Here is a 13,156-nt window from a genome sequence, read left to right on the forward strand (position 1 = left end):
TGGGATGGTGGAGGGGAGCTTCCTTCCAGGTGCTGGGACCGGCTCAGCTTCTCTGCCGTAGGAGCTTGGGATGGCAGTGGCAGAGCTTCCTTCCAGGTACTGGGCCTGGCTCAGCTTCTCTGCCCTAGGAGCTTGAGATGGTGGTGGTGGAGCTTCCTTCTGGGTTCTGGCACCAGCTCAGGTTCTCTGCCCTAGGAGCTTTGGATGGCGGTGAGGGAGCTTCCTTCCGGATGCTGGGACCGGCTCAGCTTCTCTCAAAACTGGTAAGTTTTAAGGGCTGGTGAATTAGCTCAGTGGCACTGTGCCTGCCTCACAAGTGCCAGGTCCCAAGTTTGATCCTCTGGGCCGGGAGCAGTGGGACTCAGTACAGTGGTCTCGTGGTCTGGTGTCCTCTGGGTCTTCGTAGTGTGGAACCAGGTGGCTGTCTGCAGCAGGCTGATTCGGCATGTTCCTCGCAACTCGTGACCTCCGTAGGGCGTGCGCAAACCTGCCGGTCTGCAGCAGGCTGATTCAGTGTATTCTGCGTGACTTCCATTCCCTTCTTTCCTTTCCCCTACCTCTCCTACTTCCCCTTCCCCTTTGCCTCATTTCTTCCTATTTCACATTACCTATTATACCTTTTAGTCCTTATTTACACTTTCAGTTTCTCACACTAGAGAAACTATTCAGTATTTATACATGTGTGTCCTATTTATTTTACTTAAGAGTATTGCTTCAATGTGTACCCATTTAGGTATAAATGTCTCTACTTTCTCACTCTTCATGGCTGAGTAGTACTCCATTTAAAAAAACACACACATTTTCTTTATCCAGTCTCCAGCTGATGGGCAATTGGGCTGCTTCCAAGTTTTAGCTATTACAAACTATGCTGCTATGAACATGGGTGTACGTATATCACTGTGGTATGATTCTTTTAATTCTTTGGGGAAGATACCCAGCAGGGGAATAGCTGGGTCAAACAGAACTTCGAGTACTAGTTCTTTGAGATATCTCCATACTGATTTCCACAGTGGTTGCACCAGTCTACACTTACAACAGCAGTGGAGCAGTGTTCTTCTTTCCCCACACCCCCACCAGCATTTGTTCTTGGCTGATTTCATGATAGCAGCCATTCTTTCCTGAGTGAGGTGGAATCTCAGTGTTGTTTTCTTTTGCATCTCTCGAATGACCAGTGATGTTGAACATTTTTTCATATATTTATTTGCCATTTCTACTTCTTTGTCTGAGAAATGTCTGTTCATTTCAGATACCCATTTTTGGATTGGGTCTTTAAATTTGGGAGGTCTGATTTTTTGAAGTTCTTTATGGATTCGAGATAGACCTTTGTCTCAGGAAGAGCAGGTGAAGATTTTTTCCCACATTGTGGGTTGTCTCTTCACACTGTTGGTGGTTTCTCTTGCTGTGCAGGAGTTTTTTAATAAGAAGAGATCCCACTTGTTGATTGTTTGTGCTAGGTCATGGGCAACTCAGGTTTTGTTCATAAAATCTTTTCCTACACCAATGTTTTCAAGAGTTCTACCTAACCTCTGTTCCAGCTGGTTCAGCGTTTCTATTTTAATATTTAGATCTTTAATCCATTTAGATTTTAGTTTAGTGCATGGTGAGAGATATAGGTCTAATTTTAATCTTTGACAAATTGAAACCCAGTTTTTCCAGCACCATTTATTAAAGAGGCTATCTTTCCTCCAGTGAGGGTGTTTGGCTCCTTTGTTGAAGATGAGGTGGCTGAGTGTGTCTGGAGTTGTTTCTGCATCTTCTAATCTGTTCCACTGGTCCTCAGGTCTGTTTCTTTGCCAGTACCATGCTGTTTTTGTCACAGTAGCTTTGTAGATAAAAGTGAATTTTACTTCATATAAAAAACTCAATAGACCTAACATGAAAAATTATTTACCACAGAGATGATAAAATTTGGTGAAAGCTCTTCTTCTTTTTTTCATTAAGTTTATTGGTATATTTTAGGTATACAATATGGTGACCTTCATCATTGGGAATTTGTACATTTACAAATATATATCTTGGTTCTTATTTTTTCCCCATTCTCCTGCCCTCCCTTCAACCCCACCACCCTTCCCTATTTACAGACTTTGTTTCCGTTTTTTCCTTTTCTCATATTTATTTCTTTCCCTTCTACTGAAAGCTCTTCTAAGAGCTTTAAATATGAATTTTCATGGCTTTTCCACCTTTTAAATAGAGGCCATAAAAGCCAGTAAAAATAAACTTGCTTTTTCTTTTAGAGTCAGAGATGTATTACTGTCTTTGCTTATGAAAGTAATCTCTGAGAGGCTCATGAGAAAGTGGTTTTCATAACTTTCAAGTCTGTGCAACCTTTGCTTCCTGAGCAACCAAGAGTCTTCACTGGGGTACAGTGAAGCGTCTGTTGGACTCCAGTCCCCTCCTGCAGGGGCACTAATGTCACCCCTGCTGAACTGGTGGTCCATTTATTATTCTTCCCAAACTGAAAGAGGTACCATGAATATCTGATGGGGGTATGGGGAGACATACACACAACAGCCTTTCAATCCACATACCTAGGAATTCTTCACTATTCTGAAATTCTTGGGCTAAAAGAGAAAGATCCTGTAGTGCCCACTTTAATTCTTGTATGAGGACAAGACAATGTGAAGTTAAACTGTATCAGTCACTACCCTCTGGGCCATGTCAGTAGCAAATGACAGTTTGGGGTCTTGCCAATTGGCTGTGTGAAAAGGTGCTTCCCTTCAACCTACTTTCAGAGAGTAGAAAGCTTCTGTGATGGATGGCAGAGCTTGGTTACAGTTGTGTGGTCTGACTCAGGAAGGGAACCTGATGAATGAGACAGCTTGTGTGTCCAGGAGGGGACAGATGTTGGAGATGGAGGGAAAGTGGCATGTAACAGTTGGATCTCTCCTGCCTGTGTCTTTAGGAACTCTTCGGGGGTGTGGCTGGACCTTATCCCATGTCATTCTTATAGCTGCCTTATAAACTAATGTTGTTATCCCTACTTGACACATGTGGAAAACAAGGCTAGCAAGTGCAGTGGCTGTCAAGGTAAAGCCATAGTGGCGGGGCTGAATTGTGATATAGGGCTGATTACAAAGTTTCTGCTTTCTCTGCTACATAGTGGAAGAGGTAAATTCACCAGCTTCTTGGCTAGAATGAAATTACAGATAAAACTTATGTCACAATTTAATCTTTTAAAGTTAAAAATCTTATTATTCTTTGAAAAAAACTTGGAAACATTCTTGTATGTCACTTTTACTAAAGGGAATCAAGGAGAGAGAGAGAGATGTTAGCCAAGCATGAGTTTCAGCCTCATAATTGCGAAGCAAGTAGGGAGGAAGAAAGAAAATAAGACTCGGGAAAACCATGAGAAACTATGGTGGAGGGGCTCAAGAGGGGCACATTCAGAGGTCCAGTAGGTGTCTCTATTCTTGTTCAAACCCTGGTCACATGGGCTTTTTGGCCAAGAGCAGCAGCTCCTTACTGGGGCTAAGGCAGTGTCATCCAGGGTTTTCAGTGGATGAGGCTGCCCCGCACCTATGGGCTTGGCCTTACCTGGACTTCACTTGTGCCCATTTCTGGCTGCTACACCCTATCCCACCCAACACTTGCCCCAGTTTCAGGCCCATCTCTTCTCTGGCAAGGCTTTAGTAGTTACAAGGTAGCTGGTTCACAGGCACTGCCCTGGGGTCAGGAAGTCCACACACACCCTTTCCCAGCAGCCTTCCCTGACAGCTGCAGCTGAGCATTGTCCTTTCCTTCCTAGCCCCAACACACTTCACCTCCTCTCACTGGGTGCTCCAGGGCCCAGACATTGGAAGTACACTAAAGGAAAATGATGACTCACCAATAGAGCATGCAGGGCCTTGAAAGCTTTATTCCCTCTCCCAAATCAGGCTGTGCAGCTTGCACCCAGAGCACCATACAGTGTTCCAAAGAAGATAAACTAAGGGAATCATATTCATTTAAGACTGCTAAGAGCAAACATGTCTATAATACACCACATGTCCACCAAAGACAGTGCTTGGCTCATGTCACCCTTTTGCCCAGTATATAAAAAACATTTGTTGAAGCAGAGTAAAGGTGAACATTAGATCTTTTACCTCCTTAACATGTTCCTCTACCCAAAGCATCTCATCAGTTTTCTTGGTTTTATAAACAGTCATGTTTCAGTTTTCTGTGCAATAAAGTACAGCAGTAGTATCATAGACCCAATTCCCAAATCACCTCCAATTACTCTGGAAGAGATTTTGATATGTACATGTGAATGTGGCTATCTCTTCCACTGGAGGAATTCGGTTACAGGAGAGGGAATCCTTCATTTATCAGGGCCTGGGAAATGTGCCTGTTTTGTTCCCAGATGGACCCTTCTCTGCACCATTTTGTTCCAAACAATGTCCCTGGATACATGGCAAAAGGGTCCTCATCGTCCCCTCCTTGTACCCACCCCACTATGCTACCCTGCAGCTCTTCCTTTGGGGGTGTTTCCCTATCTCTTTAATCTGCACTGGTCTTTTGACTTGCTTTGGCCAACAGAAGTGGCTGAAGGAAAGTGTGCCAATTATTGCCTATATCTCAAGAAGCCTGGCAGGGTTATGCCTGCCTTCTCAGGACCCTGACACCACCATAAGAATCAGCTCCACTTGGTGGGTGGAAGGACAAGGAACCGTGAGGAGAAGGCTCAGGCTAGCCTAGCCCACCCCACCAACCAGCCTGCTCTCCACAACTGGGTGAGGGAGTCCAGCCTTGCTGGATCTAAGCCTGAAAAACCACTCAAGCTAATTCAACCCATAGAAATTTAAGCTAAGTAGCCATTGTTTTAAGCCACTGAGTGTTGGAATGGGTTGTTACACAGTAAAAATCCTTTCCCCTGCTCCATGAAGTTTCCACACATTATTAAGTTTTACATTCTCAGGTAGAAAAAGAAATTAATTCCGCCTTCTAGTAGGCAAGTAAATGTGGGTAGAAAACATTACCCTCTATAGGTAGTTTAGCTTTCATCTTTTTTACTAGGTAGCCAGACTGTACTTAGTTTTCTTGTGAGATTAACAGCAGATACATCATCAAAGAGTTTTTTTCTCCCAAGTCTGTTGTCAAGAGAATCACCAAAAAGACAAAATAAAACCAACATGTTGGATTATGAGGCCATAATGAACCCTGTTTTACCAAGCCATGAAAAGTCCTTTATGGTCAAATATAAATTTAATAATCTCTTTATCATGTCCCCCAAATAATTTTTTATTATTGCTTTCATTTCATTCTGTTTACATCTGTCAGCTACCTCTCTATACACAGACCTATATTTGCTATCCACTTCCTATCATTTAGTTGTCTTTGGAATGATACAGCATTAGTAGAGATCTATGGGAACGAATATTACTTTTTCTGAAATTAGATTCTAATGTATTAATGGTAACACCTTTATTTAAGGAGCTCAAGGTATTTTTAACATTCACTGTGGCATCCATTTGATAATCTCTGGGTAGAAAAACTATGATAAATTATCATTATTGATCATTTTATAGAAAGTAAAATGAAAGCAGAGAGGTGAAGTAAGATAATGACAGTCACAGTAAAAATGTGGGTTTTTAGCTCAGCAACCTACTTTCTGAACTATTATTTTGTCTGTTTAATATGTTGTGAATCAAAAGGTATAATTTTCCCCCCATTTTTGTTATATCTCACTCTGGATGGATGTTAACTAAAAGGGAAGAAAAGATGGTAAATTCCCACCAACAGATCATTCTGGCACTACAGTTACTTCCTGTAGTTCTTTACTCCTGCAGAGTGAAGATCCCATAAATTATAGAGCTGTCCACTGCTTCTGCATAAAAAGTCACAATCAACTGCTACCACCCAGCAGTTACAGGAGAACTGAAACCAGGAGAGAGACTCAACAATGCATAGCCTTTCTCTTTAGGTGGACATTTATGGCCATTAAAGTCTGCACAGTGACCACCATTAACACTCTTACCATCTACCAGATGTGCAAAATTACTTTTAATTACTTAGGTGTTTTATCGTTTCTCCAGTATCAAGGAAAACCAGTGCTCATTGGCCACAGCAGGTAAATCCACCCAGGTGACTTCATTCCAGACTGACTTACATTCTGTTTCCAATCCCAAGAGAAAAGCACCTGTAGGATAATAAGCTCTTTTATATTCACAACATGAGGATTTGGTTTGTAATTTAAATACACTGGAAAAATTAGGGATATTTTCTTCAAGGCTAAGATATAGATGCACAATTATTTAGGAAGAAAGGAGGCCCTAGTGCTTAAACGTATTTATGGCATTCATCTCTAGAAGGAGAAAATATAAATTAATGTCAACTTTATTCCTTCTTGAACTTTGCTGGCACCTTCTTTTCACTTTGTGGCAGACAGAACCAGTGTTCTACTATTTTTCTTCATCTTCTCCACAGAGACAACAAGATTAAGAATGCCAACTGTAGCAAGTTTTAGAGATGAAGATGCCATTTTTTTTTTTTTTTTGGATAGCTAGCTGCCAAATATCTGTGGTCTCTGATAGTGTGCATAAATGAACAAGGGCATGCATTGAATCTAGTTCTGGTCCAGGAGCTATACAAACTTTAAAACATTCATGGGGAAAAACAAGATTTCATTTTCTTCCTTTTAGCAAAAAGAGGACACGTAATATTTGTCAGAAAATAAAAGTCCCTTTACACGTACCCTGCCCCTCATTCCAGGCTTTACAGCTCTAGCCTTTCCCTGAAAGTTCTTAGATGCACACTTGGAAAGCCATCAACAGAGTACTGTGAGAAGATATATGTATATATATGTATATATCACCTTGAAGAAGACTTTTGAAAAACTCCTTAAATAGGAAAAAAAAAAAAGGTGCAGGAAAAAAGTATCAAGAAATATGTTATGAAAGAAAGTGAAATATAAACATAGGGAGGAAAATACAGACTTCAACAGGACAGTCATAAACCAAAGATGCCAAAAAGAGACAGTTACTGATGAAGTGATCATGAGCGAGGGTAGGGGTAGAGAGCCATAAACAGCAGTAAAAGGTGGACAACCCAGATGGCAGCGAGCAGTATGTACCTGTGTGAGGGGTTAAGAGGCAGTGCTAACAGTAAGTAGTCACAATGCATCTTGACTTTTTGAAAAGTCTGGTTCTCTGAAGGCGGGTGAAGAACGTCAGGTAACTTTGCACACCTGTATGATCTCGGCCAAGGTCAGGAGGATCCGGTGCTCCGCGGTGCCCGATTACGAGGCCCGGCACAGGGGCCGCTCAGGCCGCGCCCTGCTCCTGCACCGGCCGCGAGGCCTTGTCCGGCTCCCGCAGCGCCTCGGCGGCCGCGCACGTGTCCGGGAAGCGTGGCGCGTTGCCCGCGAAGGAGTCGCAGCGCGCCAGAGTCTCCTCCTGCACCGGGTGGCCCACCGGCTCCGCGCCCGCGCCCCCCGGCCCCGCCGCGCCCTCCTGCGACGTCTGGCTGACGTAGACCACGATGATGTCGCCCTTGAAGTTCATCACTTGTCCGCTGGAAATGAACGTGGAGTTACTGTTTCCTGTCACATTTCCTAGGGGGAGAGGGAGAGAACAGGGTGAGGTTGAGTCAGCTCCTCCCGGAGGCACCTCGGTCTTGTGACAGGAAATTTTCCCATGGATCAAGGGAGGAGGGCGCGCATCCAGCAGCCCGCTCTCCTCAAGAGTGCAACCAACCGGGCTCCCCCTGGAGGATGCTCCCTATGGGAAGCGCAAGGTGACCTTACCTGGCCTAAGGGACAGAGGATAGAGGACGAAGGAAGAGGTGAAGAGGGAAGGAACATGAGGCAAGCCTGTAGGCCATACTGATGTGTCACCATTTGTCAAGGGGACTTTAGGATACTGACAGAACAACCCACCTGGACCGTGGTATCACTGTCAAGATTCAGATGTTACAAGTATGTGTTTGTGTGTGTGTGTGTGTGTGTGTGTGTGCGTGAATGTGTGTGTGAGAGACAGAGAGAGAGAGAGTTGTCACATGGAGCCAGACAGCTAGTGCCCCAACTATATCACCAAGGAGATATCTGTCCACCCTCTTTTCCGACTGGACTTGAGCCTGAGGTCTGTCATTCCTCTCAGCTTTCAGGGAGATCCCTAAGGGCTCATCCCTGGAGAATCACGGGGCTGAGTGGGCTCAGCTTTTAGCAGAGGCTAATACATTTCCTTAACATTAAAACATTTTTACTCCTAGGGAGAAAAGTGCTAAAAAGGAAAAAATAATCCTACACATCACTTTTTCCTTCTGAGCCTTGAAAGGTGTTCAGTCGAAGGGTTCTATCTTCATTTCTTTGCAGGTGACTGGAAGTAGCCAGTGTTTAGCAGTCCCTTTGAAAAATAAAAAGTCTAACAAATGTTAGGAAACGTCACCTTTAATAATTCTTCTATTTTAAAGTCTGGTGCTCCACAAACTTCCCAGGTGAAAATAAGTACCTTCAAACCAAGCAGACTTGGAAACTCCCTGAGGCTCAGCATCACAAACAGAATCTTTTAGTCTAACTCGAGGACATGAATATCAAAATGGTTCCTCCATATTCACCTTCATTATCTGTTCTCTATTGTTACCTGGCTTAATAATGTATAGAAATAAAATGAAGTTTCTGTCACTACTCCACAAAAAAACATTTCTCCCAAATTTGGAAGGCACATTTTAGACCATTTGAATAACATCCACACCAACGGTCATACCAGAATTTTCTCTAGAGAGCCTTCTTCCAGTCTGGGTGCCTTCAGGGAAGCCAAGGCAGAGGCACAGTGAAAAGTCTTGTCCTGACTTGGTTGTCACTAGTACTAAGAATTTGTCCATTTATAAAATGAGCATCAATTATCAAGTCATGCTAGCTTGGCATGTGCAGCCACACAGCACAAGCACATTATTCATATTTGTTAAATAAACAAATAAATGAATGTGTGAAGATCCTTCAGGATGGCACAAGGTCAAACAAGATGCTGAATTTGAAAATGCTTGGGAAATAACAAAGAATTAGCCACAGGTACAATGATAGCATTACTACTCCCAGAAAATAATATTAGCACTCATGGAGCTCCAAGGACACAAAGGTTCATGAAACAGACTGAACAGTAACATTATATTTCCATCCTTATCTTGTTGGAAGATTTCAATATGCCAAAGCCTGAAAGGGCATTTTCCTGTAGAAATCAAACTTTCTTTTTTCTGTTCTGAAATCAATCATTATGATTGCCTCTCATCAGAACATTCATCTACATATATCTACACTGAGTCCCACAGTCTCATTTCTTGTCATACTAGTCAGTGTGCTCTGAATGCTGAGCTAGATTAGATCAGAGCTCAGAATGAATTGGTAATATCCTTCTCCTTTAATATAGCTCATTCCTGAATTATTCTTGCTAAAAGCAATAATTTCTTAGAATAATTCTATCTTTTCTTCTCTCTCTCTCTCTCTCTCTTCTTTTCTTTCTTTCAATAGGGATTTACCCAGGCTGGCCTTGAACTTGTGATCCTCCTGCCCCCGGCTTTTGAGTAGCCAGGATTGCAAGTATGTGCTACCATGCCCAGTTTGTTCTACATTTCAGAACAGCAGGGTGTCCAGGGGTATGCAAGCTGATCAGAGAGGGCAGGCCAGGCAAACCGCATGAGCAGGTGTATACTGGTAAAGGAGGCTTTGGGGTTTCCTTTTCACATGGTTGTCGTGGTTTCTGGGGTTGACATGTGCCCCATGAAGGGTAAGTTTTTCCAGTGAAAGTTGAGGACCTCCAATAGGTTCTCCTGTTAGGGTGGCCCCCTCCCTTGTTGCTGGCTGATAAGAGGGAAGGCTGATTTGGATGAGGCTTACCCCTGACAGCCTAAAAAAGGCCTGAGCCCTAAGAGAATAAAAGCTAAGTTGGGGCCTGGGAGAAAGTATTTGCAAAGGTCGTATCTGATAAAGAATTTTTACCAAAATATTCAATGAATTCTTAAAATTGAACAATAAAGCAAACAACTCAATTTAAAAATGGGCTAAAAACTATAACAGACGCCTCACCAAAAGAGATTCAGATGACAAATAGGCATATGGAAAGCTGTTCCACATCATATGTCACGAGGGAAAGGAAAATGTAAACAATCATTAGATATCACTACACAGCTATTAGAGTGGCTCAAATCAAGAACACCAAATGCTGGTGAGATTGTGGATCATCAGGAGCTCTCAGTTAATGCTGATAGGAATGCAAATGGTGCAGCCACTTTGGAAGATAGTTTGGCAGCTTCTTACAAAACTAAATAGAGGTTTACCATACACACCAGAAATTAAACTCCTTATTTACCCAATATTTATCCAAAGGAGTTAAAAACATATGTCCACATAGAAATCTACACACAGATGTCTAAGCAGCCTTACTCATAGTTGCCAAAACTTAGAAGCAGCCATGAGTCTTTCATTAGGTGAACAAATACGAAGTGTGATCAAAATATATAGTGACTGTTTAAATTTTTAAAATTTACTATACTAAAAGACATATTGACATTAATATCACTCAAAATATTCCCCTTTGCTTCTAACACACTTATCCCATCACTCTTGGCATTTTCAGAAGGGGTTCTGGAAGTCCTCTTTCCTGTCTTTACAAGATGTCATCAAAAATAACCTGAATGCTGCTGCTAAGTGCCACCTAATGAGAAGGCAGGCTTGTAAAAACATTATGATGTGTCCCAATCCATCTTATTCACCAGATCCGGCATTGTGTGACTTCTGGCTCTTCCTCAAAGTCAAAATGACTATGAAAGGTAAATGTTTTGAATCAGTTCAGAATATTGAGGCAGCAATATTGTCTCTATGCAAATAGAGACACTCATGAAACGGTATGTGCGCAAAGTGAGGGGGGAGAATTTTGAGGATTAATGTCAAAGTGTTCTTTTTCTATAACACATTAAAAACATTTAAACAATATATTTTTTCAATCACACTTTGTACACCGGTACATCAAGACAATGGAATAGTACTTAGTGATAAAAAGAAATGAGCTATCAAGTTATGAAAAAACACAGCAGAAATCTAAATGCATATTACTAAGTAAACGAAACCAATCTGAATAGGCTACATACCATATGATTCCAAATATATGGCATTTTTGACAAAGCAAAAGAGTAAAAAGATCAGTGGTTGTTAGAGGTTGGGACGGGGGTGGAAGGATAAACAGGCAGAGTACAGATTTTGGGAATTTTTTTTTGGTGGGGGCTACTGGGGATCGAACTCAGGATGTTGTGCTTGCAAGGCAGACGCTGGAACCACTGAGCTAAATCCCCGGCCCGACAGAAGATTTTTAAGCCAGTGAAAGTACTTTCTATGATACGACAATGGTGGACACATATCCTTATACATTTGTCAGAACTCACAGAATACACAACACCATGAGTGAACTTAATGTTGACTAGACTTAGGGTGAATTAGTTGTGTCAGTATATAACAAACATCCTTCCTCTTCTCATGGATGCTGATAACAAAGGGAGCAGGTCCCATATGTATGGGTAGAGAGGGTACAAGGGGAATCTCTGTAAAGCCCTCTCAACTTGCTGTGAACCTAAAACTGCTCTTTTAAAAAAGTCTGTATTTTAAAAAGGAGCAAGGCATTTCTATCTCCCATTAGTCCACCAAGCCTCCAGGAATACCTACAAAGCAAGGGCCTCTTACTCCCTCTCCACTACTCTCCTCAGGCTGCCTTTTGGACAGCTTTCTCCTTCAAGGCTGCCCTGGAGCATTTATTTTAAGTTTACTTGCAAAAAAAGATAGGGTTGGAGGCTTGTGGGAGAAAGGGCTTTCCTCACTAAAAAAAAAATTAGTGATGTGAAAATAGAAACTTTCAGAGACACCTGGCAAAAGGAGTCCATTAAGAGGCCACGTAACCATCACTTACTGCACTTCCTAGTGTCCCTTCCTGAAGAAACTTCTGGGCCTGGCCTGGCCACTGCCCTAGAGCAGCCAATTATCCCAGCTTCTGTTTGCCCTTATTCTGTAGAGCACTGAGGGTTCCCCAAGGCAAGCAATTGAATTAAATCACTGTCACTGCATTAACTTAAGAGGAGGTGGTATGGTGGGTTAATGTACAAGCTTCACTGTCAGACGGTGAATCACAGCTTTGTTGCTTATTATCTGTGTGATCTTGGATGAGGAGCTTGACCCAGAAGATTTCTTTGAATAATTAAAAAGACAATTCATACACAGTACTTAGCCAGTGCCTGGTAGCTAATATCTAAAATATCACTGATAAAGCTGCAACTTTCAGGATAGCAACACAATCTTACAGGTCTCTGAATGCAATATAACTGGTAGAATGCTATTTGAAAACTACTCAAAGGTATGACCTAAAAATCAGAGTGAGTTGGGTATTTTTATAAAATTAGAAATTTTAAAGAGTTTCTAACATTTAAAATGGATTAGTTGATTTAACATTAATATTTAGTATGACTTAATGAGAAAATTGTTCAGATAACTTGAGAGTGTTAAAAATAGCCTCAAAAATCAACAGAAACAATGAACAAATGATGTGTCCCTTACAATCAGAAAGCTGTTTATATTTTGTTAAACCCATGCTTTATATAGCAGGCTCTCTGGAATCTGTTTTTCTCAGGCAGAAATAATAAACCTAGTTTTAAGAGCACAATCCCTGACCAAATTTACATTTTTAAGGCAAGATAATGCACACTTTTCTTCTCAAAAACCCATTATATTGTTTAAAATGGATGGTATATGAATATTAAATCACAAGAACTACGCCAAGTAATACCACCAAATTGTCATGTAGATTTTCTTCCAAGGAACAGAACTAAAAATATACACAAATACACTCAAACTACCCAGCCTTCATTGAGTTCTTTTGGAATTTTTTTAAAATGTATTTTATATTTAACCCATATGCTTCTCATGTGACTTTCCTTCTTATGGAAATGTAAGCTCTGTTTCAGGCATTTGGAAGAAATTGGGTTTATGAAGATAACGGAAAAGGAGTATTTAATAGTTCCATTCTGAATCATGCTTGAAAATTGTAGTCTTAGGACCAAACCCTCCCCATATGAGTCCTATTGGTAAAGAAAGAGGAAAGCAGGACTAAATTAAACAAAGTATACAGTGAACACATTTTTATATATTTTGAAATAATGCATTGATTTTTAGTACCAATGAATGCTGAATATTATTATAAAATAATAA

The 13,156-nt window shown here is 41.4% G+C and overlaps 1 protein-coding gene across 5 annotated transcripts in view; it reads right to left on the reverse strand.

Moving 5' to 3' along the window:
* Positions 1 to 3,836: 3,836 nt before the first annotated feature.
* Positions 3,837 to 13,156, reverse strand: part of Tnfrsf11a (TNF receptor superfamily member 11a) — a 58,618-nt gene continuing 49,298 nt past the window's right edge. For all 5 annotated transcript variants that reach the window (XM_021239256.2, XM_087191787.1, XM_013077262.3 and 2 more), the window contains one exon: positions 3,837 to 7,528. In XM_021239256.2, the coding sequence (XP_021094915.1) occupies positions 7,239 to 7,528 (290 nt within the window). In that variant the 3' untranslated portion in view covers positions 3,837 to 7,238. The remainder of the gene's footprint in view (positions 7,529 to 13,156) is intronic.

This window comes from Heterocephalus glaber, unplaced genomic scaffold (assembly GCF_053883595.1).
Source record: "Heterocephalus glaber isolate CG9 unplaced genomic scaffold, H.glaber_assembly_v1.0 deba00000331, whole genome shotgun sequence".
Taxonomy (NCBI): Eukaryota; Metazoa; Chordata; class Mammalia; order Rodentia; family Bathyergidae; genus Heterocephalus; species Heterocephalus glaber.